At 39.5% G+C, this 26892-nt stretch overlaps 1 protein-coding gene across 7 annotated transcripts in view; it reads left to right on the forward strand.

The window, feature by feature from the left end:
- flncb (filamin C, gamma b (actin binding protein 280)) overlaps window positions 1–26892 on the forward strand; it is a 51173-nt gene that overhangs the window by 15748 nt on the left and 8533 nt on the right. For 4 of the 7 annotated variants that reach the window (XM_084406310.1, XM_084406311.1, XM_084406315.1 and 1 more), the window contains exons 2-36: window positions 4068–4316; window positions 7419–7516; window positions 8687–8837; window positions 8947–9065; window positions 9613–9690; window positions 9878–10040; window positions 10127–10327; window positions 11159–11281; window positions 12764–12901; window positions 13009–13135; window positions 13320–13456; window positions 13757–13950; window positions 14028–14141; window positions 14228–14371; window positions 14653–14776; window positions 14873–15033; window positions 15123–15213; window positions 15301–15470; window positions 15602–15719; window positions 15825–16087; window positions 17184–17781; window positions 17863–18036; window positions 18587–18749; window positions 19412–19572; window positions 19821–19988; window positions 20884–21007; window positions 21182–21338; window positions 22476–22665; window positions 22860–22883; window positions 23066–23313; window positions 23859–23951; window positions 24337–24436; window positions 24959–25099; window positions 25218–25346; window positions 25463–25636. In XM_084406310.1, the coding sequence (XP_084262436.1) occupies window positions 4068–4316; window positions 7419–7516; window positions 8687–8837; window positions 8947–9065; window positions 9613–9690; window positions 9878–10040; window positions 10127–10327; window positions 11159–11281; window positions 12764–12901; window positions 13009–13135; window positions 13320–13456; window positions 13757–13950; window positions 14028–14141; window positions 14228–14371; window positions 14653–14776; window positions 14873–15033; window positions 15123–15213; window positions 15301–15470; window positions 15602–15719; window positions 15825–16087; window positions 17184–17781; window positions 17863–18036; window positions 18587–18749; window positions 19412–19572; window positions 19821–19988; window positions 20884–21007; window positions 21182–21338; window positions 22476–22665; window positions 22860–22883; window positions 23066–23313; window positions 23859–23951; window positions 24337–24436; window positions 24959–25099; window positions 25218–25346; window positions 25463–25636 (5607 nt within the window). The remainder of the gene's footprint in view (window positions 1–4067; window positions 4317–7418; window positions 7517–8686; window positions 8838–8946; window positions 9066–9612; window positions 9691–9877; window positions 10041–10126; window positions 10328–11158; window positions 11282–12763; window positions 12902–13008; window positions 13136–13319; window positions 13457–13756; window positions 13951–14027; window positions 14142–14227; window positions 14372–14652; window positions 14777–14872; window positions 15034–15122; window positions 15214–15300; window positions 15471–15601; window positions 15720–15824; window positions 16088–17183; window positions 17782–17862; window positions 18037–18586; window positions 18750–19411; window positions 19573–19820; window positions 19989–20883; window positions 21008–21181; window positions 21339–22475; window positions 22666–22859; window positions 22884–23065; window positions 23314–23858; window positions 23952–24336; window positions 24437–24958; window positions 25100–25217; window positions 25347–25462; window positions 25637–26892) is intronic. The other 3 variants (XM_084406313.1, XM_084406312.1, XM_084406316.1) reach the window with 1 other exon arrangement.

Below are 26892 nucleotides of genomic sequence, written 5' to 3' on the forward strand. Positions count from 1 at the left end.
CACAGCACAAAACTTTGCTGGTATGTTGCTGCAGCATGAGTTTTTTCTTTTATAAAGTTGTCATTCTAAGTGCAAACACACATTATTTTATGTGTTAATTAGTCTTGTTACAGATCTGCCACATCCTTGCATTCAGAACCATTGTAAGATTGGAAATTACAGCATGCAAACTGTATTCAGCACACAATTGTTGGCATTTTTATTATTATGTTCTCTAACACCAGTCGCTAAAACAACACGAGCAGCACGTGCAAATAGCACTATCAGCCGGCGCAATCCGTTTTTATTTCCCTCCTCTGAAGAACCTCCAAACAATGACAATACGCTCGTTCATCAGTGTAATGAAGCACTTTGTGTAAGTTGAAAGGAGCAGCAATTATCAACAGCTGGATTCAAGATGAATGCATCAGTACTCGCTGCAGTAACACCACTACATGTGTTTTCCCCCTATAGCTTTTGCCAACAGTGGCTTATAAAATGCTTCCAGCATCTGTTTCATTATTTTTTATCTCGTCTTGTTGGTGTGGCTCAGTGGTGGGAGGATGTGAATGATCCAGACTGGCTTTAATCAGGGTTAGGAAAGTGTTTCATTACTCACAGAGACATTTTGCTAGAGAAATACTGCATTCACACATTAGATCGTGCTTGTGGAGCACTGCTGCTCTTCCTTATACTTACTATGAGCTGTGCCAAGGCAAGCATCTTTTATCATTTCATTATTTTTCATATTTACAGTTAGTTATTTTGAACAATATTTGAAAATATTTAAACACTGCTAGTGTTATGTATATACAATTATAGTGTTTATTACTATTTTGAATTTGCCTTTTTTCCGTTTTCATTTAAATTTTTGTTTGTTTTGTATTTCGCTTTAATTTAATTTTTATTTCAGTTTTAGTTTTAGTAATTTTAGTGCCTCAACCTAAACTTATTTTTGAATAAGTCAACATTTAAAATTTTCGTTTTTATCTAATATTTATATTTAATTTTATTTCAGATTTATTTGTAATAGTTTTAGTTAACAACAGTAAATGCCACTCACATTTTTCTTCAGAATCTAGTTATTAAAAGTGATCTAATTTTCAAGCATTTATAAACATTTTAGTGAAGATTTGAAATTTTCCCATTATAACCATTTACTGTCATTATTAATCCACAAAATGTAGAAAAACACCCTGTAATGTGCCAACAATCTGTTGCCTCATTTATGAGGGAGACAAATGAGAACACTTTTGCTCATTCTCTAAATGATCCCCTGCACTCACCGTAAACCATCCCTTCTTGACTCTCTGTCCTTAATGGTCTTTTCCCAGGCCCTGATCCCATATTTGTTTTCCTGCCCATTAAGTGATTGTGCAGTACCCTAGCGGGCTGGAATTCCTGGCCCATGTCATCAACGGTTCCTCAAAATTCCAAGGGTTCGTTTGCAGCCACTGCACTTTATGTTGTCGGAAGGAAACACTTACTTCTGATGTCTTTCATTAAGTGTGTTTAAATCCAGCTGTTTGCTGGTGCTGTACTGTATGTCAGTGAATGTGCTTTACCTTCAGGACTTTGTTTGTTTTTACTAGGGCACACATTGCTGGGTTTTCTCAGGGTGGTTTGAAAAGATTAAAGTCATTCGGCATTGGGAATTAAAACAAACACGCTCTATTAGGTGTTAATCTGTAAATTATTTTAGGAAAAGTAGACCAAATAGCTGTCAGTGCTTGCTCAGTGTATGCTTGCACTGTGCCAGCTATGTGTGTGTTTGTGTGACCTTTTATGTTGTGTGTGTTTTATATTGTCTGATGAGGATCTTTATCCCCTCTGGCATACAACAACAGCCGTCACACACCTGTTTGTGAGTGTTAACAGCTGAGCTGTGTGTTTGTGTGTTTGCTAATATCTGCCTGTACCTGATCATTTTCAGGTACATTCACTCACTCGTGTCTCTCTCTATTTTTTTTTTTTTTTTACTTCTCTTGCTCTTTTTTCAGCTTTTTTGGCATGATAAAAAATTATTTTGTATTATTTAAAAAAAGTTTATTATATATTTTAATGTCTCTCATGCTTATCAAGGCGAACAGTAATATTGTGAAATATTATTTCACTATTTTAATTGATTTAAAAATTAAATTTATTTCTGTGATGTAAAGCTGAATTTTCAGCATCATTACTCCATGTCTTCCCGTGTCACATGATCCTTCAGAAATCATTCAGATATGCTGTTTTGCTGCTCTTGTTATTATAAATGTCGGAAACAGTTGTGCTGTGTAAAAGTATTTTATTTTTATTTTTTAGCATTCTGTAATGAATAAAAAGAACAGCAGTTATTTGAAACTAATTTTGTTTAAATGTCTTTCACTTTTGATCAATTTAATGCATCTTTGCTGACCCCAATTTTTTAACTGTATATATAATATTATGTATTAATGAGGAAGTGAAATAGTAATACTGAACTCTGCCTTCCTCTTTGATACTCTTTATTGTTCTCTCATTCTCTGTTTCTATACTTTCCTACATTGCCAACTCCTTTCTCCCTGTCTCTTTCTGTTGGGCTTGGCGCTGATGCAGCGGAGTGCACACAAATGTCAGCATGCATTCCTTTCTAAACATCTAGAGAGCCTAGGAACCCAAAAACATTAAACCCTGTTCTTGAGAGGGGGCCACAGTGAGCGCAACACACTGCACTTGCCAAATTTACTAGAAAATCTCAAAAGTAATATATCAAAGATCAGTGAAGAATTCGATCTGGAACTTGTTTTATTACAGCGAGATGAAAATGAGAGAGAAAAACAGAAAGTGACCTGGCAGTATTATTCGATTGGAGGGATTGGATTACCCCTAGACCGCTGCGCACATTGCAGCATTTAGTGCAGACAGCTCCATTGGGGGTTGAAGCAAAGTGTAGTCAGATTCAGCCAGCGTCCCGATTAAGTTTCATCTGTGTATGTGTGTGTTTTATTTAAACTGACCTCATTCCACAGATCCAGGGTTAAGTGACATCAGACTTTGGCATTCGGTCAGTGGCTTAGTAGTGTCCATCTTCTTGATTCATATTCCACGCTGTAGTCCAGAGTCTTTGACTGTAGCAGAGCAGCGTAGGGAAAGATTTGGGTAACGGTTGTGTAAAAAGTGCATGTGGCACTTTCCATGAATAACCATAAAAAAAGTATGAAAAACCCTCATTTGGAACTGAATATTATATTTCTAAAAACAATTTATTACCCGATTTCTGTTATTTTTGTCTTAATTGTAATAATATATTTAGTTAATATAATTAAATTATGAATTTATTGATTTATTAAATTAAATATTTATAATATTATTATGCTATTATTAATTTTATGTTAGATACTTAACATAATAGTTACCTCAAACATGGGATTTGTGTCTTTACTACTTAGTAATGGGATAGTAATGTGACACCAATGTGTACCCTATGTGAAAATATAAACTTTGACTGAATGAAATATGTGTCATAGTCTATGTGTGCATGTGTTTAGTAAGCCATAAGAACCGCTTTGAGAGAGTTCATCCTTGCTGTTTATTTGTGCACATCTAAACCTGTGAAAAAGCTATCAACACAGCAGGCGAACGGAACAAACAGTGTGCTGCGAATCTCTCTGAGTAAACAAAAAATGACACGATGGCGGCCCAAATATACAACACACGCGATGCTGGGGAGGACAGGACATGTGAAAAATAAACACAGGTGTTGCTATTATATCAGGCAAGGTAGAGTATAGGGTCAGCCTCTCATGTTCAGTCTGTATCCTAAGCTCATATTTGGCCTGAAAACAGTTGTTTCCCCTAGTGTACAGTATGTTGACATGAGTCCTTGCCACTCTTTACCCTAAACTAATATATTTTCACAGTGGTAACACAGGAGAAATAGAAGCCAACCTCAGAATGTTTTATGGTTTTCTACGCAAAGCATTGCTACTTTCAGATCTAAAATAATCTCAAAAACCATACAGATTTTCAGCTAGTTGTCTTTTTATGATTTCCAGTTTATCCACAAAACATGCTTCAGTGCTCTTGTGTGGAGTAATGCCCTTAAATCGTTCTCTCTCTCATTGCAGATAGTAAAGCTATAGTGGATGGCAACCTAAAACTGATCCTGGGGCTGATATGGACCCTAATCCTGCACTACTCCATTTCTATGCCCATGTGGGAGGATGAGGACGATGAGGATGCCAGGAAGCTGACACCTAAACAACGCCTTCTGGGCTGGATCCAGAACAAGGTCCCCCAGTTGCCCATCAACAACTTCCACAGGGACTGGAGAGATGGCAAAGCCCTCGGTGCCCTGGTGGATAATTGCGCCCCTGGTAAGCAGAATTCTGTGGTTTATGACCACTTGGCGACAGATGTGTCATGGTACATTAATCACATGCGGTATTAAATGGAAAACTTTGTTCATTAGCTTCATTAAGTAGATTCAGGGGTCAGTAATAATCATTAGGGAAATGTCATGCAGAATCTGCTTTACCTCAGAAGATGAGAAGCTGGTCGGATAATTACGGCATATGATCTCACTATGGAAAGACCAGAGCCAAGGGAAGAAGAGAAAGAGAACAATTGGTGACCTCAAAACAAACGATCACTCCTTTCCAAAACATGATTTCTAAATCAAATACCTCTGGATAGGTTTGGACTTATACTAGTGGAAAATCCAGAAACCCATGCAGTTCAGAGAGGGTTTAATGGAGGGTCAAGTCCGCTTGGAAGTGCACGTGTCCACCCTTCTCAACTCCATAATCAAAGCAGTCCTTCTGGCATTGTGAATGTACTCAGGACGGTATAGGACTTGGCCATATATCCTTTGGAGAATTAGGGATGTGTATAAGAACTTACCTTGATTTCACCAAGCAGAACATGTTTCTAAATCAACATTCTTGTTACAAAATTCCTATCAAGTAATCAGAGGTTATAGCTAGTGCCGGTATTTGGCAACATTCTTATCAACTTATCATTTTCTTCAGATTTTCTCGGGATAGTTAATGGTAAGCATTAGGATTACGAACAGGGACAAGATGGACTTGATAGAGACTTGAGGACTTAAGGACTTGAGATGAAATAGAAGTAAAGACATATTTTTTTCTTCCATGTTGTTATTTACCTCAGAGTTAAATGGATTATTGAAAAGGCAGAAAGGAAGGGAAGGTACTTGGCTCAATTTATGAGTTATTGATAGGATGGAGGCAGGTCTGATTGTAAGAAAGGGCCGGAGTATAAGTCAACGAAATGATTGGAGAAATCCGACATACGTCGTTTCACTGGAGGGTCGAGTTCTGATTAAAAATTAAAAATTTATACTTCCATGGATGACTAGTTCAAAATAAGATCAACAACATGCATTCAGAAAATAGATTGGGTGAATTTTCATTTCAGGCCGATTTTAAGGCACAAAAAGAATTAGTAGCCAACTAAATGCCTTGATTTGTTCAGCACAATAGCGCAAGTGTTGAAATGTTTTCAACTCTTGACAAGGCATTTTGAGGTGTGTTTAAAAAAGTCAAACATGTTTGTCAAATGCTAACAGCAGTTTCATTGTCCTTTAGTCATATTAGAACAGAGAGCAGGTGTAAACGTGGCGGTGGGTGGAAGGCAGCTGTACACTATCGTCTCTGAGCTGCACTCAGGGCTGAGTTCACACCCAGACACATCGGGTCACAATAGATGCCTGCTCTGACATTCAATATCCTTTTAAGTGTAGAACTGGTATTTGACCAGTGTCAAAAACAGCATGTAATATTGAGATATTTAGATCGATTCATCAGTAGAAGCAGTTAAAGGTCATAACTGAAAGGTCTGCTAACTAAAAGTTGGGTTGAGGCCAGCAAGAGGTGATACGTCAACTGTTACTATTGAGCAATAAAACAATTACACTGTAGATCAGATGGCTTCACTGCTGCATTTTTCCTTCTATACTGAAGGATGTGGCCATAAAACAACAAATTGTCTTCAAATTTAAAGGGCTGACACTGTGACCCTGAGGTGAAAGACGTGATATCTTTGCATGTTTCAGGTTTATATGAGTTTGTTGGCTCTGCTAGCTGCTAATGAGCCGCTGGTCTCTGCTGTAACTGAATGGAAAGTGTCAGAGGCTAAGACAGCAACCATGCTTAAGTGAAAACACATGTTGCTATATGCCATATTTTCTGCCAACATGCACTTCATTATATTTTTCCTCATGCATGTGTGGAAAAGCATCTCTTAGTAGGAGTAATGTATTACTAAGTATTTATTCAAGTATTTCAGTGTTTATATGCTTGTTACATTGCTTGCATTTCATTTTTTAATTTTTGCTAACTTTATAAAAACAAATCTTCCATTGACTTGCACTGAAAGAATGCTCAAAATCATTAAAAAAATCTCAGTTATGATTTCATTGTAAAATTTGTATCTTAAGTTGTGATTGGTCTTTTTCAAATTACATGATACATTTTTTTCTCATTTGATTTAAGCCGCATTCACACGCGTATGAATGGAAGTCAATGGAACGAATGTGTAGAGTGACCACCCCTTTAGATTATATGATTAATTATTATGTTATATGGAAAGTAAACCATGTTTGGGAAGTCTCTATAGCTTTTATAACTATGCTTTCCCCTCAAAATAGCTCTATACTTTACTCTTTATCTTGGTACTTCCTTCAGGCATTGCTGCACACAGGCTGTATCTGTGGCCGCATTCACACCTTGTTTACCTCCCCTGTAGTTTCCTCCCTCTAATCTGTTTTCCGCTCTTAACAGTGGTTCTGTTTCCCTTGAGCCACCATCTTGGATCTACAGGGAACTGTAAATACCACTTTTGGCAAGTGTAAATGCATTAAAAACTAAAATTAAAGGTTTATCACTGTTGGCAGCAGGAGTGGGCCCGTTACAGATACTCACTGTCCGACCCAAGTATGGGGCCGCTGTGCTGGAGGATCCTGGAAAACAAACCCAGATCTGATATTAACGTTTTGGCAGGCGTTGAGGAGTCTTGTGGTTTCAAGGCTCTCTGGTTCCATTTGAACTAAACACCTCTTGCTCTTTGAGTGTAATCCAGCATATAATAACAGTTTTACTCCAGACGGCACTAGTGTGTGTTTGCTTCAGGGAAGCGTTTGGTGCTACAAGCCTGACCGCGTTTAGGTTGGAAAAAAAAAAAGTGAAGTGACGGGAAACTGCACATCTGAGAGCATTTAAGGTCAAGTCGAACTAAAGAACATGGTTTTAATCGTTCCTCGCTGTGGAACAGTTGGCCTGCAGCCCAAGATAAAGCTCAGACTTGTCACTTCAGTGTACATCCATGCAAAATGCAAGATCATTTTAAAGTTGGACAGTGCATTGTAGTCCTGTTCTAGTTTAGAAAATCAGTGTTTCATAAAGAGTTGAGTCACTATTTACACAAACCTGCTAACTCTTTCTTTCACTTCATCTAAGGCCTGTGTCCGGACTGGGAGACATGGGACCCGAGTCAGCCAGTGGAGAATGCGAGAGAAGCCATGCAGCAAGCCGACGATTGGCTCGGTGTGCCTCAGGTAAGAATCAATCACTCATATTTATTAGGACTTACGCCATCTAGCCCAATTTCAGGCTGTTTTCTTCTTAAGCGGAGGAGGACTGGCTGTTTTCTAGTTCAGTGTTGACTGTAAAAAGTTGATCTATGCTACTGAAATGATTTTATGATCCTCTGTGTGTGAGTATTTTTATTCATAATTCGGAAGGTGAAGTACACAGTATTATACATGTGTTCTAATTCAAAATTATTATTAACTAAAAATATTTCACAATATTACTGTTTTACTGTATTTTTGATCAAATAAATGCAGCCTAGATGAGCATAAGAATTTCTTTTTCAAAACATACAGCCCCCATACGTCTGGTAACATAAGATGTTTACTACACAGTCACCAACAGATACAGCAGAAAATGGAACAAACAGATCCATTCGTAGTTTGCCAAATGACAGTAACGACAGTCAGTCCTAAAGATTTGAAATGAGTGAATCTGCCATGCAGAAATCTATTCCATCTTATAAAGAATACACTAGAACACAAATCTGTGTAATTGAGTCAGATAGAGAGTCCACGTCTCTTGAGAGAAAACCATAGGTCATTGAATGCTTTGAGCATGTAGGATATCGCTGCAACAGGATAAGTTATGGGTTTTAATAACATGATGCATATTTCTCTTCCTGTCCCTGTTGGTTCTCATTCATTCTCCATCATCTTTCTGCTGTGTTAAATACCATTTAGAGCTATTTCCACTTAGCTCTTAACCTTCCAGCCGTGCGTTAAATATAGCAGGACACTTAACCAGTTGGACATGAAAGATGGGACTGAGGGAAGAGGAGAGGCAGAAAATATTTTCCACAGCTTTAAAAACCTTAAGTGCACTTCATCAGTTTTGTGCCGTAGACCATCACAGCGCAGAGCTGTTTATATCTGGCGATCGATTCTGGCAGTAACAGTTCTCAAAAAATCTGATGTAGCCATTACAGGGCAATGTTCCCTCTACAAGTGAAATAATCATTTATATCTGGTGTGTTTGGTGAAGAAGACATTCAAAATGTGTTATACTGGTTGCCCCAAGAGCTGGGTTGAAAAATATTGCTCTAATGCCATCCAGGAATCAGGATTGAAATCAGAGATCAACCACTATGTAGCCTGTGACATTTGAGCTCTAACATTGCACTTATGCCCTGTCAGGTGATTGCTCCAGAGGAGATTGTGGATCCTAATGTGGACGAGCACTCAGTGATGACCTACCTGTCTCAGTTCCCCAAAGCCAAGCTCAAGCCTGGTGCCCCTCTGCGATCTAAAACCTTGCACCCCAAGAGAGCCAAGGCTTACGGGCCAGGTGAGAAGGATAGATGATTTTAACACTTTAGAATGCCAGACTGTGAGTATGAGATACAACATTTACTATACCTCAACCCACACCTCTGCATCTTTGAATCTCTCTGTAGGTATTGAGCCCAGAGGCAACGTTGTGTTGAGGCCAGCTGAGTTTGTGGTGGAGACTGTGGAGGCGGGACTTGGAGAGGTGTTGGTGTACATTGAGGATCCAGAAGGCCACACAGAAGAGGTCATCTTCTAACTCATCAAACTTCTTTCATGATCAAAACAAGCCAAATATCTACTTGTACACCAAGCATGTTCCTGGTGGTATTGGCCAGAATTTTGCTGTTTCATTGAACCTAAAAAAAACAAAACAATAATAATAAAATGTAATAAAATGAATAATTTCATTATTTTAATCTCAGTAATCTAAATAAATATGTGTGTAAATAAAATAAAATAATACGAATAAAATCAGCATAAATACCACTACACGTCTTGCATTTAAATGAAGATTTAAAAGTGTCAACTGAGATTTTGATTGTTTTATTTTTAAGATAGTAAAGCTTAGATTATGTGATTATAATAAAGAAAATGATAAATTATATTTTTGAAACGTTTAATTATAAACATTATGCTAAATTATATAATATGATTTACACATTTCTGCTTTCTGTTTATAAAGCATACTTGAATCTTACACAAGTTGGCTGTACACAAGACCAAAAAAAACAAAAAACGTATGTTTTGACAACTAACTGGTGAATGTCTTACTAATATGTCCTTTTTCGCAGGCTAGAGTAATTCCCAACAATGACAAGAACAGGAGCTACTCTGTGGTCTATGTTCCAAAAGTGGAGGGTCTTCATAAGGTACTAATAAAATAAGCAATCCACAGTGGCTTTTGTCGTCACTTTCCAGTCATATTTTCAAGATGAATGATTTTTACAATCTTTTTGGGTCTTGATAGCAGTTTTGTAAGATGTGACAAAGGGTGCTTAAACTGTGGCAGATGAAATGGAGTAACTCAATCTGAGGGATATTTCTGTCTTCCTCCAGGTGAAGGTGTTGTTTGCTGGACAGGACATTGACAGGAGCCCTTTCCTGGTAAATGTGTCTAAAGCATTGGGAGATCCAAACAAGGTGCAGGCCCGTGGGCCAGGTTTGGAACCGGTGGGCAACGTGGCCAATAAACCCACGTATTTTGACATCTACACAGCAGGTAATGTCAGGAAAACAATGTTGTTTGCTGTTTACTCTAAAGCTAAAGACTAAATAAAGATCCTTCATGTATTTGTGACCCCTCAGGTGCAGGAGCAGGCGATGTCGGCGTGATCATTGTGGACTCTCAGGGTCGTAGAGACACGGTGGAGATCATTCTGGAAAACAAGGGCGACAGTGTTTTCCGCTGCACCTACGGCCCCATTCTGGAGGGCCCTCACACTATATATGTGACATTCGCTGGCCAACAAATACCCAGAAGTCCTTTCACTGTTCACATCTCAGAGGGTGAGACCCATGTCCTCACTTCCTGACTTAATTCCTTGAAAATATGTAACCTTATTAGCTAGAGGTCCTGCAGAGTTCTTTTACGGTCACAGTCACAGTCACATTATTATTTAACACCAAAGCTGTTAATGCACCAAGAAAACAACAAGTGCTTTTTTTGCCTGAGCCTTCGACTTGTTGTTTTTTGCTGCATTAAAAGTATTCCATTCTAAAATGTCTACTGCCCCAGCTGAAAAGACCAGCTAAGACCAGCTGTTTTTCCGGTAAAGTTGGTTCGCTTGCTGTTGAAGCTAGTTAGGAAAACTGGTAAAGACATTAGAGTGAAGACCGGAATCCAAAACACAAGTTACAGTAAGCTGGCCTATTCAGCTGGGGCATTATGCACCTAAAGAGCTTATTTTACCCTTCTAAAGGTGCAGTCACATTTACTGTTGCTCGGCGAAATCTTTCCAATAGGGCAAAAAAGTTCTGCACACAAATTTCACTCATTGTTGGTTACATGAATTCGCCTTACTGACCAACAGATAGCTGCTGGTTTTGAAAGTGACTTCAGTGTGATCTGCGCTATACTGTTGACAATAGACTATGGACCTTTTTTGCCCGTGAAATTTCGCTAATGTGACTGTACCTTAATGACTTCAGATTGTTTGATTGACAGCATGCTAATACTGGACAACTCCCAGAGAGATCCGCTCTCTGTGGCACTGACTAAGACCAGGTTGTTTGGTTTGAGCTCCGTGCTCATTGCTCCAGGGGTCCACCACCCTCCCGATGATGACGAAACGCTTTATTGTGTTTCCTCTTTCCTTTCGCCTGTGTGTGTTGTTCTAGCTCCTTCGAGCGGCCGGCAGATCGGCTCACCGGTTCAGATAATCCCTCAGTCTATACGCACGCCGCCCTCAGAAAAGGCCAAGAAAGTGCCTCCCCCAACACCACCCAAACCCAGGCGACCAAGTTAGTACGGGCCACCCGGGGGGTGTGGCAGATGCCTGCTCGAGCTTGGCCCCCTCTCTACTGTCTCCTCCCCTTACCCTGGATGTGTCCTCCTGGGCACACCATCTCTGGCTCGTTGGCATGCGCTATCGCTTTGCCCTCTGGGGCAGCTAAAATCAACAGGATGCTCAGATAGAGACAGGAAGTGATGGGATGAAAGTGTGTGTGAGTAAAAGTGAGAGTGTGAATATGAATAAGAGGAGGATTAGACAAGTGTTGCAAATGCTGCTGCTGGTCTTGTTTTAACTGACGCAGAAAAAGAGCCACCTTACACTGGTGGGACTGGATGATCACTTACCAGAAGCTCCAGGATCACTTTTGATTTGATTCTGCTAATATTTTTCTGATTCAATAACTCAGAATTTAACAAATTTAACTAAATCCTATTATTAATGAACTATTTAAATAATAATAATAATAAATACAATTAACAAAAGTAACAAATTGATTTAAACTAAAGATATGAATTGTTTAATTTTATTTTTGTGTTAAAAACAGCCTAAGTTTAAATTACTCACTGTAACCTGAACTGACATTGGGTCTGTTTTTTAAAAGTCTGCAATTTTAAAAGCATATTAAGCATAAAGCATAAAGTCAAGATGCCATCACTTGGTTTGGCATCAGAAGAGCCAATGGCTGAGTGACCGTCTGAAAGATCATCATCCTCATCCCATTATCATCATGATCATGATCATCATCATCAACTCTGCAGTTGCTCGATTTGGCCATGTTGCTCCGTAAATACTAACTGGGAATGGGAATGCTTTGACAACCAAAATATACAATAAAGTAACTAACTCAATTATTCAATTCATTTTTTCCACATTTTCCACCTAACATTATTTTGTAGACTTTTTGTCTGCCTTTTTATCCAGCGCTGGAAGAAACAGATACTGCGAGAAGAATTTGTTTGATCAGATATGAGAAAGCACTTAGAGAACTTAGCTGGACTGCTTTTAATAGACATTTTATTGCTCTAAAAGTGCTCATTAGTGGACTTGGTGGGTTAAACACCAAACCCCAACAGTAGGCCGCGTATTTCAAATAATTTTTTTTTTTATTTGAGCAGAATATTGTTAAAGTTTGGTTATATTTTTCACAGCTGGTTCTTGTAACTAATTGTATATATAGTGTTTAAGTCTTTTTATACGTTCTTGAAAACATACATCAGCTTGCCTGTAGTTTTCATTTTAGTGCTCTAACTACATTCCTAATGGGTTCTTTATGAGATTGCTTATTGCATTGTCATAGGCTTGTAAAGGAAACATTCTGTCTTTGGTTGTTCTTTCTTGCTCGTACCTTTGGCTGGGTCCATGTGCTGGTTCATGCATAATCTCAACTAACTTCGACAACCTCTACGTTCATGTGTGTATGGGTCTTTTTTGCCGTCTTTTACCTTTTACCCAACAACAACAAATAAAAAACACTCTTTCCTCTTTGTAGCGAGTAACCCAAATGCCTGTCGGGCCATTGGACGTGGCCTGCAGCCCAAGGGTGTGCGTGTGAAGGAGGTGGCCGACTTTAAAGTGTACACGAAGGGAGCAGGCAGTGGAGAACTACGTGTTCAAGTCAAAGGGCCAAGTATGCGTGCAGCTGTTTCTACTAAAGCAACAATTGTTAATTTTTCTCTGTTGTAATCAGCATTGCTTTGCAAATTTGTTAGTTTGAATGAAATTTTGTGTTTTCAGGAGGTGGCGATGAACCTGTGAAAGTACAAGAATTGGGAGACGGTGTGTACGAATGTGACTACTATCCCATTTTCCCTGGAAAATACATCATCACCATTACTTGGGGTGGCCATGCCATTCCCCGCAGGTAAGGGCGCTTATAGACCCCTGTACAGTTTGATATCTATTACGCATCACTTATAAGGAACATATTGAAATCCATTTTAAAAGGATTAAACAGAATATGGAAATTACTACAGAGATAATCTAGGAATTATGCAGATTATCATGTACAAACTTCTCACTTCTGATCAAAATGTGTGTGTGTTTAGCCCAATTGAGGTGATCATAAGTGAAGATGCAGGCCCTCAGAAGGTGAGGGCATGGGGTCCAGGCCTGGAGACGGGCATGGTGGGCAAATCAGCTGACTTTGTGGTTGAGGCCATTGGCACAGAGGTTGGAACTCTGGGTAAGAATCTTTTTTAACGTCATTGAGCCTCCTGAGCTGGTGTTGTATGCAGCGATCTAGTGTTTATGGCAGGGGTTCTCAACTCTGGCCCTCGAGGTCCAGTTTCCTGCAGTGTTTAGCTCCAACCCTGATCAAACGCACTTGAACAAGCTAATCAAGGCCTTCAGGATTACTAGAAAGTTACAGGCAGGTGTTTATGAGAAAGGTTGGAACTAAACTTTGCAGGAAAGTGCAGGAACCACTGTATTATAGTCTGATGAGATGCCTTGGTAATGGTCGAAAACTCACTTCCATGCACAGGTTTCTCCATCGAAGGCCCCTCGCAGGCTAAAATAGAGTGTGATGACAAGGGTGATGGATCTTGTGATGTTTTGTACTGGCCCACCGAGCCAGGTGACTATGCGGTCCATGTCATCTGTGATGATGAAGATATCAAAGACAGCCCCTTTATGGCCCACATCCTCCCTGCAGCCAATGACGTCTTCCCTGAGAAGGTCTAATAATAATGATTGCACATTTGTTGGGAATAATAAATGACAGCGGTAACTGAACTAACTCTTTTTTTATGCAGGTTAAGTGTTACGGACCCGGGCTGGAGCCAACCGGGTGCATCGTAAACAAACCTGCTGAGTTTACAATTGACGCCAGTGGAGCTGGAAGAGGACATCTACAGATTTATGCTCAGGTACATTTTCATACAAGTCCCAGATGCATCATGCCTCATGCCTCACTTCACTAGTACAAAATGTGTTTGTCCTTCTTTTATTCAAGGACTCAGAAGGCTTCCCCATCGATATCCAGATCACAGATAACGGTGACAGTACATATTTCTGCGTCTACATACCCACCAAGCCCATCAAACACACTATCATCATCACCTGGGGAGAGGTCAATGTTCCCAACAGTCCATTCAGGGTGAGAGCTCACTGTCAACAGGCAGATTTCAGCCAACTGATGACATTTTTATGTTGCTGTTTGTCAAGAACTTTCATGAATTGGATCTACAACAGCTCAGCCTTTCAGTGAAAGTTCATGACCACATTTTTCCAGTGTTAGATTTCACACTTTCCCTTTTCACGATCATGTTAGATCATAGGTTCCATATTGGATCATAGCTTTATTAGAACCACTGTCCTCCAAAAGCTTTCACTTCTTAGTTTTACAATATGTAACTATGGTCTTTCTTCATTTCTCAGGTGACCATTGGAGAAGGCAGTCACCCAGAGAATGTGAAGGTTCATGGACCAGGAGTGGAGAAGACTGGCTTGAAGGCCAACGAACCCACATACTTTACTGTGGACTGCAGTGAGGCCGGACAAGGTCTGAGCAAACATGACTGCTAATGTTATTTAAACTCACATTTGAAATTTGGAAATAGAGCTTATTTCCTTTTTTATATCTGTTCTGACTCCTTAGGAGATGTTAGCATTGGGATTAAGTGCGCTCCTGGCGTGGTGGGACCTGCCGAAGCAGATATTGATTTTGACATCATTAAAAATGACAACGACACGTTCACAGTGAAGTATACACCCCCTGGAGCCGGACGCTACACCATCATGGTGCTTTTTGCGGATCAGGTCAGTCTTAGTCTATAATATGAAATTATTCGGTTTGTTATTTGAGTTCTAAAAATGCATTTTTTGTGTTGTTTTTAACAAATTAACAGGAAATTCCCATCAGCCCCTTCCGTATCAAAGTTGATCCATCCCATGATGCTAATAAGGTAAAAGCAGAGGGTCCTGGGCTCAGCAAGACAGGTCAGTTTCATTTCCAGCAACTGAAATTAGAAAAATAGTAGGTAAAAATAGCTCATCTCATCTGCATGTTATGTGTCTCTATCACAGGTGTGGAAGTGGGCAAGCCGACCCACTTCACGATCTACACTAAAGGAGCAGGCAAGGCCACACCTGAGGTTATTTTCACCGCAGCTGGGAAAGGAGAAGCCGTCAGTGATTTTGAGATCATTGATAACCATGACTATTCTTTCACTGTGCGCTACACTGCGTTACAGCAGGTGAGATGCTCCAGCAGTGGGTTACGTTTCATAAAAATGGACACCATGTGGTAACATGCTATTATGGTATTATAAATCTATTATGGTATTATAAAACATCTTGCTCAGTCCTGTTTTTTTGTGTGATCCAGGGTAACATGAGCATATCTGTGTGCCATGGTGGTGACCCCATCCCCAAAAGCCCATTTACCATTACTATCGCTCCTCCTTTGGATCTCAACAAGGTCAAAGTTCAAGGACTCAACACCAGTAAGTCCACAGCAAGTCAAATCTTCAGGCTATTTATGTGCGGACTGAAATAATAACTATGTTGATTGAACATATTGTTCATATTTTTTGTGCCTGCGTGTTTAGAAGTGGATGTAGGGAAAGATGAGGAGTTTACCATTAATACACATGGCGCGGGAGGTCAAGGAAAGGTGGATGTCAAGATTACCTCACCCTCTCGCCGGCCAATCCCATGCAAGGTGGAATCTGGAGCATCCAATGAGGTGCACACAGTTAAGTACATTCCGCCAGAAGAGGGGCCCTACAAAGTTGACATCAGCTATGATGGAAACCCCGTGCCAGGAAGTCCTTTCACGGTGGAGGGGGTAATGCCTCCAGATCCCTCAAAGGTAGGAGTCACAAATAGGAGAATGTGATTTGTTTGTTTATATGTCATCGTCTTATTGAACCGTAATTTTCCTGATTACTGCAAATAATATAAAATATTTGTTACCTAAATGATCTCATCAGTGTTCTGTTGATGGAGACAGTGCTTTTATTGTGCTTTGGCATTTCGATTCACTCTAGGATCCTTTCTCAAGCTTAAGGCTAAAAACAATCCTTACCTCACAAGTCCTTCAGAGAGTTCCTCAGAGCCACTAACCAGAGTCAGAATGATCAGTCTAAACTAGAACCAGATTTTATAAAACATAATTTCTTGATCCTCTGTGCAAGGAAATTTCCTGTTTCTTTATTCCAGCAATGTTAGTTCCAAAGTAAACCAATTTAATTTAATTTAATTTTATGTGTGTTTTTCTTGTTTGTATGTATGCCTGTTCTCTACAGTGCTGGATTGTTCCAGTGAGCGTTTTCTTTTTCCGTGAGCCAGATGCTCCAGATTGTATATCAGTTGTGTCACTGAAGAAGCCTAAAACAAACACAAAAGGCCATTAAGCCATTGTTGGAAATGATTAGAAGACAGTTGGTGTTTATTAATCTGTCTGGGAGAGGTGAACTCAAGTGTAGTGTGCCAAACATGGTACTTCATCTGCATGTAGAATGGCTGCTCCATTCTGTCACTGGGCCGAGGTCGCACTGAGGATCATTAGATAATTTGTCTGTATATTACCGAAAGAGATACAGATCTCTGACCATAAATGGATATAAATGATACCGTCTGACTTTGAAAAATGTTGGACTGTCCTCTAGCACTGTTAAAGCATGTTGTATCATTGAATTATTGAAAATTCGATGCACACACAGAGTGGCCATTACAACTTAGGTGTGCATTAATTGTTTAAAATTCCAGCGTTCCTGAATCTATTATTAAGCTTACCACATATACCACGTGTATAATATAATTATATTAAAGTATTATATTTTCTGGTTCATTTTCAGGTTAAATTACTTTTTAATTCCTGATTATTTTAAAGTTTCTAACAATTCTGGTTTGATACGTTATTGAAAGGAAATCTTGACCACAATTTTGTCTCATTTCACTTCAAGGTGCGAGCCTATGGCCCTGGCCTGAAGGGTGGCATTGTGGGTAAACCCGCTCCATTTGCCATCGACACTAAAGGCGCAGGTACAGGGGGTCTCGGGCTGACTGTGGAGGGCCCGTGTGAAGCAAAGATTGAGTGCCAGGACAATGGAGATGGATCTTGCTCTGTGTCCTATCTGCCCACTGAGCCTGGAGAATATTCCATCAACATCCTGTTTGCTGATGCTCACATCCCTGGTTCCCCCTTCAAAGCCATGGTGCAGTCCGTCTTCGACCCCAGCAAGGTTACAGCTAGTGGACCAGGGTTGGAGAGAGGAAAGGTCAATGAAGCAGCGTCGTTCACGGTGGACTGCTCTAAAGCAGGGGAGGCGGAGTTGACCATCGAGATTATTTCAGATTCAGGAACGCAGGCAGAGGTTCATGTCCAGAATAACAGCGATGGAACTTATTCTATCACCTACATCCCTCCTTTCCACGGAATGTACACCATCACGATCAAATATGGAGGACATGCAGTTCCTAAGTTCCCTGCAAGGGTACAAGTGGATCCTGCTCTTGATACCAGTGGAATCAAGGTCTATGGTCCAGGAGTGGAGCCCAGAGGTAAGGAGGGCATCTAAAATCACACTTGGTTGAATGTGTTTAGTACCATTGTGCTTAGCAAATTCTGCTATATTTTCACAGGGGTACTCCGAGAGGTCACTACACACTTTGTTGTTGACACTCGGGTTCACAACAAGATTGGTGGAAACCACATCAAAGTTCGTATTGTTAACCCATCAGGTGCCAGCACTGATGCGTACATCACTGACAAAGCAGATGGCACTTACAGAGTAGAGTATACCGCATATGAGGATGGTAAGATATCCAGTAATTTTGTTGAATTGATGTGTCATTTTGTAAAGCCTGATCATTAAAATTAAAAAAGCTGAGGTAAGCTGGTATAAGTGTCTGCCCTAATCTTTAATCATTAATTTAACAGGCTATATTGGCATTTCTTTCCTCCCTGAGAATCATGACACACACACACACACACACACACACAGAGAGAGAGAGAGCGGTCTGCTATTCTGAGCACGGCTGCTGTATTGATTGCTCTGTGTGGGGGTCAATGTTGTAAGATGGAAATTCATTCATTGTTCATTGTGTTTTGAGCAGAGCCTGCTGATGTCTTTTTTTTTCCCATGATGCCTTGATAATATTCCATCACAACTATTGACTGAGAGAAAAACACAGTCTCTCTATATGGCCACACACACTCTCTCTTTTTCTCTTTTCTTTTTCTTTAAAGGTGGTAGTTCTTTAGATGTGCACCTTTAAAGTCAACCAGTCAAATCGAATCTTGCCAGAATGAGAAAGTACTTTCCAGCTTCATATATATAGATAAGTTATTTTTGTGTTTGGACAGGTGTGCATCTCATAGAGGTGCTATATGATGACGTACCTGTCCTCAAGAGCCCGTTTAGGGTGGCGGTGACTGAAGGTTGTGATCCCAGCCGTGTACGTGCTTACGGTCCTGGTCTGGAAGAGGGTCTGGTCAACAAATCCAACCGCTTCACTGTGGAGACCAGGTACATATTCCTATGAACGTCCTTTGAACATGAACATGAAGGGCTAATTTGGAAAAACCAAGTCTGAAGTGTCAGTATGAAATACATACCATAAAAGATTTTAAAACCAAACTGTGCATGTTGAATAGTTGCTTACTCTAAGGTAGTAAGGTGGTCACCGGTAGCGATACTCTGCAGTAATATCAGTAGGAATCCGCACAATCTGAAGTTTCGCATGAGGGAGAAAAAGTTCCCCACGCAGATTTCGATGTTCTAGTTGGTCATGCAAATTGGTCATGTTTGATTTTAAAGTGTCTCCTGTGTAAACTGTGCTGCATACATCATAATAACATTTTCTGAAATATCGCTAATGTGACCGCTGAAATACCTTCTATGTCCTATAATTTTAATGATGGAAAATTAAGCAGCATACACTATATCAGGGTTCCTCAAATCCAGCCCTGGAGGGCCACTGTCCTGCGGAGTTTAGCTCAAGCATTACCTGGAATTTTCTAGTAACTTTGAAGACCTTGACTGGCTTGTTCAGGTGTGCTTAATTAGGGTTGAAACTAAACTCTTCAGGTCAGTGGCCCTCCAGGACTGGATTTGAGGAACCATGCACTATATGAATAGTTTTGCTGTGAAAATCTTTAATACTTGTCTGTATATGTCCTCTCTTTCAGGGGTGCTGGCACGGGTGGTCTTGGATTGGCCATTGAGGGTCCATCAGAAGCTAAGATGTCTTGTAAAGACAACAAAGATGGCAGCTGTAGTGTGGAGTATATTCCTTTCACTCCTGGGGAATATGATGTCAACATCACTTTCGGAGGCCTGCCTATCCCAGGTATGATGTAATTTCCTCCTGTCTAATTCATCCATGGTTTGTTTCTGAGTGAACTCAACACATTAATTAGACATTGACATTGAATTTTAGCAGTTAGAGAATATGAGAGCGCTGAAGTGTTGATTAAGACATTTAGAAGCAAATAATCATGACATTTTGATTTAAAGCTCGAGTATTTCATACCTCAGAGTCTGTTTGATCATTTTATGAAGAAAATCTGTAACTGTATAATTTCTGTGGGTGTTTAGGTAGCCCATTCAGGGTGCCTGTGAGGGAGCTGGTGGACCCCAGTAAGGTGAAGTGTTCTGGTCCTGGTCTGGGCAGTGGAGTAAGAGCCCATGTCCCCCAGACCTTCACTGTGGACTGCAGCAAGGCTGGAGTCGCCCCACTGGAGGTGCTGCTGTATGGACCTACAGGTGAAAATAAACTGGAAAAACACACAACGTGTTTGGACAAGGTCCTTGAAGTATATACGTGCTTCAGTTTAGCTTTTAGAAATTGAATTACTAGAATGCCTAGAAAATTGACTTAAAAGTCTTTGAAGTGTAAACAGTATAAGTGTGTGTGCTTAGCTAGTCTGAAGAAGTTGTATATATGCATATTCATACTTAGTATATATACATCATAAGTGATTTAGAAGCAAGTTCCCCTCACAGGATTTCTTCTGTTGCCAATTTCAAAGCATTCGGTGGCAATTGCCTTGTTCTTGTACTGTTAAATTTCAGAGTTTGAATTTAATAAATAGCTTTTATCAATGTGGGGCATGCATTACATCCAAGAAACATTTAGTATTGTTCAATACCGTTCAAAAGTTTCAGTATGATTTTTTTCAAAGAAATTAATAAATGTATTCAGTAAGGATGCATTACATTGATCAAAAATGACAGTAAAGACATTTAAATTTTTTTTATATTTTAAATAAATGCTGTAGTTTTAAACTTTCATAAAAGAATATATTGAAAAGAAAAGATCTATTGCAGTTTCTATCACATTAAGCAGCACAAGAGTTTTCAGCATTGATAATTATAAGAAATGTTGCTTGAGAAGCAAATCAGCATATTTGAATGATTTTTGAAGGATCATGTGACACTGAAGACGCTGATGCTGAAAATTCAGCTTTGCCATCACAGGAATAAATTAGATTTTAAAATATATTAAAATATATTTCCTTAGTTAAAACAGTTCTCATAAATTGTAAAACTTTTGAATGGTAGTCAATATTAAAAATGCAATTCATTTTTAGATTATAAATGACTCTAGGTTAAAGAGCACAAACAAGCATCAGAGAGGTAAACTGTGTTATTTTTCTAGGGATGACAGAGCCGGTGAATATCACTGACAACGGTGATGGCACCCACACAGTGATCTACACTCCTGCTAAAGATGGACCGTACACTGTCTGTGTCAAGTATGCAGACCAAGAAGTGCCACGCAGGTGAGCGGGCTGCTTAAAGTATTAATCAAGTCTTAATGACATGAGTAGTCTATGTGTGGTATGACCAAACATAACCAAACTTTAGTGCTGGTTTTGAAATGAGAAGAGCACTTCGACATAAAGGAAGTATGTGATCATTGCATTTGTCTGTTCCTCTATTTTCCCCCTTTTCAGTCCATTTAAGATCAAGGTTTTGCCCGCTCATGATGCCAGTAAAGTCCGTGCCAGCGGTCCCGGCCTAAATGCTTCCGGGGTGCCAGCCAGCCTGCCGGTGGAGTTCACCATTGATGCCCGTGATGCAGGGGAGGGTCTTCTCACCGTACAGATACTGGTGAGTGACATCAGCACTCGCTCAGGTCTCTTTTTCTAGATGTTTTAAGACAAGAAGGTTTCCCTTGATGATCACTTGTGCTTTAACAGCCAATGTCCTGCCCTCCGCTTCCCTCTGCCCTGACCTCTGACCTCTTCCCTGCTGTCGCTGTAGGGTCCGGATGGTTGCAGGCAAGAGGCCTCTGTGTATGTGGAGGACTGGGGTAGGAGGGTGTGGGAGAACCACATTGTAAAGGGCACCATCCCCTTCCATATTCTTAGGAAAGGATGTGTAAGGCGGCCCCTCCTTTCAGCCTCCTCTTGTTGTTATAACTCACCGTGTCTGGCGTCTCTCCCATAGGCCTTGGGCCCCTAAGCTGTACACCCTACCCCAGTTCCCCTGCTCCTTTGACTGCTTTTTTCCCTTCAATTATTCCCTAGTTTTTCCTTAGTTATTCCCTAGTTCCTTGTTTCATATTTGTTCCCTAATAATGGGAACAATTGGGAATGATCTATCTATCTATCTATCTATCTATCTATCTATCTATCTATCTATCTATCTATCTATCTATCTATCTATCTATCTATCTATCTATCTATCTATCTATCTATCTTGTGTCCTCTCGGTTCATGCATACCACATTCAATGACAATTAAAAGCAAGAAAGTAACTTGGGAATTGTCATTTCTTGAGGATGATCCTTGTTTTTTATAATCATACTACTTCCCATTCTAAAAAGGAAGGGAGAAAACTTCACTTCAACCAAAACGGGTGTTTCCAAACTGCACACGAGCAAAAGCATCCAAAAACATTTTCATCTTGCGCAAAAGTAGCGTCTATGGATGTGAGAGTGAACCTTTCTCCCAGGCAGCCATACTTGATCATTTTGTGCCTGTGAAGGGGACCCTTAATGTTGCCCTCTAGTGGTCACTGTGGACTGACCTGTCATTAGATTTAGGCTAAACCCTACATGTGGTTTTCCACTACATGACTAACAGTCAGAAATGCTTGATATGTAATATGAATGAGTAATATTGCCTTGTTGAATATTTGCTACTTTTATTTTAGCACCTACTCAAAACTTAATAGAAAAGAGGATTTCCTACGAATATATACTCATTCGCATGAACACACTTTAACAACTCATTCCTTTTGCAGGACCCAGAAGGAAAGCCAAAGAAAGCCAATATTCGGGATAACAGAGATGGAACGTACACCGTATCCTATGTCCCGGATATGACAGGGCGCTACACTATTACAATCAAATATGGCGGGGATGAGATTCCATACTCCCCCTACCGCATCCATGCACTGCCCAGTGGAGATGCCAGCAAATGCCTTGTGACAGGTCAGTTACAGATGTCTATGTCCCACCCCTTTGTGGCCTTTTATAGTGATGTATTGCTGTTCATTACTGTTATTATTAGTGTCTTGTGGTTTATTGCTTTATAAAAATGCAATCTCAGTTTATTTTCAAGACCGAGCATCTTATGCACACCTTTATGATCATGAATTCTAACAAATCTTTCTGTTTATGTGTAGTGTCGATTGGGGGACACGGACTGGGTGAGTTACCTCTTTCGATCTTTGCCAGCCTTTTATCTGGGATCAGTTTATTCGAATTCCCCATTTGAATTCGCTCCATAACTGTGTCTCTGTCTGATTGGAGTAGAAAATTTTATTGTAATTGGTGTAGAAAATGTATTGTAATCTTTATTATAATTGCTTTGTGGCTGTACCATGGTCAGGCTCAGGGCTCGGACCCACCATTCAAATTGGCGAGGAGACCGTTATCACTGTGGATGCAAAGGCTGCTGGGAAGGGGAAGGTCACCTGCAAAGTGTCAACTCCAGATGGGGCGGAGCTAGACGTGGATGTGGTGGAGAATGCGGACGGAACATTTGATATCTATTATACTGCTCCAGAACCTGGGAAATACGTCATCACCATTCGCTTTGGAGGAGAGCACATTCCCAACAGTCCCTTCCATGTGGTGGTAAGCACCTCTGTATTATGTATCTGCATTATGATTTTTGCATTTTATAATAATTCTAAATATTTTGTATATGTTTGTGTACAGTACCGTTCAAAAGTTTGGGGTCAGTAAGATTTTTGTACTGTTAAGTCTGTTATGCTCACCAAGGATGCATTTATTTGATCATATTCCATGATTCTTTGATGAACAGAAAGCTTAAAAGAACAGCATTTATTTGAAATAGTAATCTTTTGCAACAATATAAATGTTTGTACTGTCATTTTTGATCATTTTATTGTGTCCTTGCTGATAAAAGTTTTAATATCTTTCAAAAAAAGAAACCTTACTGACCCAGACGATCATAAATAATTCCAAAATATGGCTACAGTGCATGGTGTGTTTTACCAAATAATCATTCTCCCAAATAGAAACTTTTATTGTACTTCATTCATTGAGAATGAATTTAACTTAGCAATTCAATTCCAGTTCAGTGGGTCGAATTGAATTAGCTGCATGTAGATGTGTGTTCTGTGAAGCCCTAAACATGTGACCACCTCCTTCTCCAGGCATCTGATACCATCCCTATAATTGAGGAACCGTGTGATAAACTGCAGTTACAGCAGCCCTACGCCCCCTACAAGGGCTACACCCCTCACTGGGTACACACCACCCGTAGCCATCAGATAACATCCTAAATGCTTTCTGCTCCTCAGCCTTTATCATTTCCTCCATCTTTGCAAAATTTTCCATGAGCTTTGCTGCTGACATCTCTTTAACAAGTTATTAAAACGGCTAGTTGGCTGATCATGCATTCGTAGAGTTAATGAATCGGTTGTTGATCTCCCATTGCAGAGGCGGTGTTTTGCACAAGTCTCTTTTATTTGGCTTTGTAGCTGCTGCTTTTATTTCATCTATTGCAGCTCAACCAGTCAGGCCCTTGTCTGTTTTTCTTTCTTTTTTTCAGTCATTAATCCTTTGCATGCACTTTCTGCTCACTGTCCTTAGTGAGCAGTGCAGTGATGCTGAAATCTCTTTCTCTTCCAGGCCACTGAGGAACCAGTCACTGCAGTGGATGCCATGGAGCCAATGCTCCGCCCATTCAATCTTGTCATTCCATTTACTGTGCAAAAAGGGGAGATTACAGGTATTAACACTATTCATAAAATAATAAATAAATAAAAATAACTAAGTAATAATTTATTAATAAACAAATAGATAATCATTAGAGGTACTTGCAAAGGCAAAAAATATTTTAACAAACCTTTTTTGACCCTGGGCCAGTAAGCAACACCCTGACAACCAGCCTCTTGTGAAAATGAAGTACACTTTGACATGCTGTTTTAAAAGACTATTTATTATAGAAATAAAATATTGTACTTAAGCGCGAACTGAATGTAATGTTTTCAGACACTTAATTGCATGTGGGGTTTTTTTTATACAAAAGCATGACAAAACATTATTTTTAAACTTTTTAAAAGTGTACTTAAATGTGTTAAGAAGCATAATCATGAAAGTACACTTATGTGGCCTTTTAATTCAATCATATTATATTGTATAATTGTATTCAATTATATTATATTTAGGATTTTAAGTACACTACACGTGCACATTCGTTACAAGCACACTTCTTTTTCACTTGGGCCTTCACAATTCTGTCTTTTTTCAGGTGAGGTACGTATGCCTTCTGGTAAGACCGCCCGTCCCAACATCACTGATAACAAGGACGGGACGGTGACAGTCAAATACGCCCCCACCGAGAAGGGCCTGCATGAGATGGACATCAAATATGACGGGAATCACATACCAGGTACCCAAACAATCAGACATTTGCACTAAAATCGGGAAATGTAATAGTTATGTTATCATTTGGTTTGTTAAATACATCTGGAAACATGAAGTGACACTCTTTTAATGTCTTCCTACAGGAAGTCCACTGCAGTTCTATGTAGATGCCATTAACAGTGGGCACGTGAATGCACACGGCCCTGGTCTGAGTCACGGCATGGTCAACAAATCTGCCACCTTCACAATCGTCACTAAGGACGCTGGAGAAGGTAACACACAAACCAAGCCTGGCAGCCTCACAGTCGCATTGTATTAGTCTCACATTGCCAGACTATCCACATCTTGACTATTCTCCACATCTTTGACTATTCTCATCTTCTCTCAGGAGGTCTGTCTTTGGCAGTGGAGGGCCCCTCTAAGGCAGAGATCAGCTGTAAGGATAATAAAGATGGCACCTGCACTGTGTCCTACCTGCCAACGGCCCCAGGAGACTACAACATAATCGTCAAGTTTGATGACAAGCACATTGCTGGAAGCCCCTTTACAGCCAAGATCACAGGTTGGTGTTTGCGTGTGGCCAAATATGGCTATGAGTGAGAGAGAGAGAGAGAGAGAGAGAGAGAGGATGAACAAGAGAGGGCAAAGTTATGTCTCTCCATTATGTCTGTGAATCACTAAATTAGCTGGCGTGTGTATTTATGTGTGTGCGCATGCCATCACACCTGGAGAATTTAACCACATCTGTAAAATGCTTCTAAAAGTAGTAAGCAGAATTTTTAGAAACAGGAAGCAGCTGTTTCCCCCCTCCTCCAGTCTCACTCTCACTTTGCCCCTCTATTTCTCTCTGTGACGGAACTGGGGTTGCACCCGCACAACGAATGCTTATTTTAATAATTGCATAATATTTTCTAATTATAATAAATAAATAAACAAGAACTACTTTCAAAAGTTTGGGGTCGGTAAGATTTTTGAAAGAAGCTTCTCATGCTCACCAAGGCTTCATTTATTTGATCAAAAACACAGTAAAAACATTAATACTGTGAAATATTTTTTTTTGTTTTGCATTTTAATATGTTTTAAAATGGAATTTATTCATGTGATGGCAAAGCTGATTTTTTTTTAATGTATTAATCATTCTAATATGCTGTTTGAAACATTTCTTCTTCTCAAATCAATGTTGACAAGGCTGCATTTATTTGATAAAAAACAATAAAAAAAACAGTATTATTGTGAAATATTATGACAATTTAAAATGACTGTTTTCTATTTTAATATATTTTCAAATGTGATTTATTCCTCAGATGAAAGCTGAATTTTCAACATCATTACTCCAGTCTTTAGTGTCACATGATCCTTCAGAAATCATTCTAATATGCTGATTTTATGCTCAAAAAACATTCATTATTATTTTTTCAAAATTCTTTGATGAATAGAAAGTTCAAAAGAACAGCATTTATTTAAAATAGAATATTTTCTAACATTATAAATGTCTTTACTGTAACTTTTGATCAGTTTAACTCATTCTTGATGAATACAAGTATTGATTTATTTAATTTCTTTCCCCCAAAAATAAAATTAAAATTCTTACTGACCCCAAACTTTTGAAGGGTAGTATTTAATGTTACAAAAGCTTTAGATTTCAGATAAATGCTGTTCTTTTGAACTTTCTATTCATCATAGCATCATGAAATAAAAATGTAAAAAACTGTTTTCAACATTGATAATAATCATAAATGTTTCTTGAGCATAAAATCATCATATTAGAATGATTTCTGAAGGATCATGTGACACTGAAGACTGGAGTAATGATGCTTT

Source organism: Rutilus rutilus (assembly GCF_951802725.1).
Source record: "Rutilus rutilus genome assembly, chromosome: 4".
Classification (NCBI taxonomy): domain Eukaryota; kingdom Metazoa; phylum Chordata; class Actinopteri; order Cypriniformes; family Leuciscidae; genus Rutilus; species Rutilus rutilus.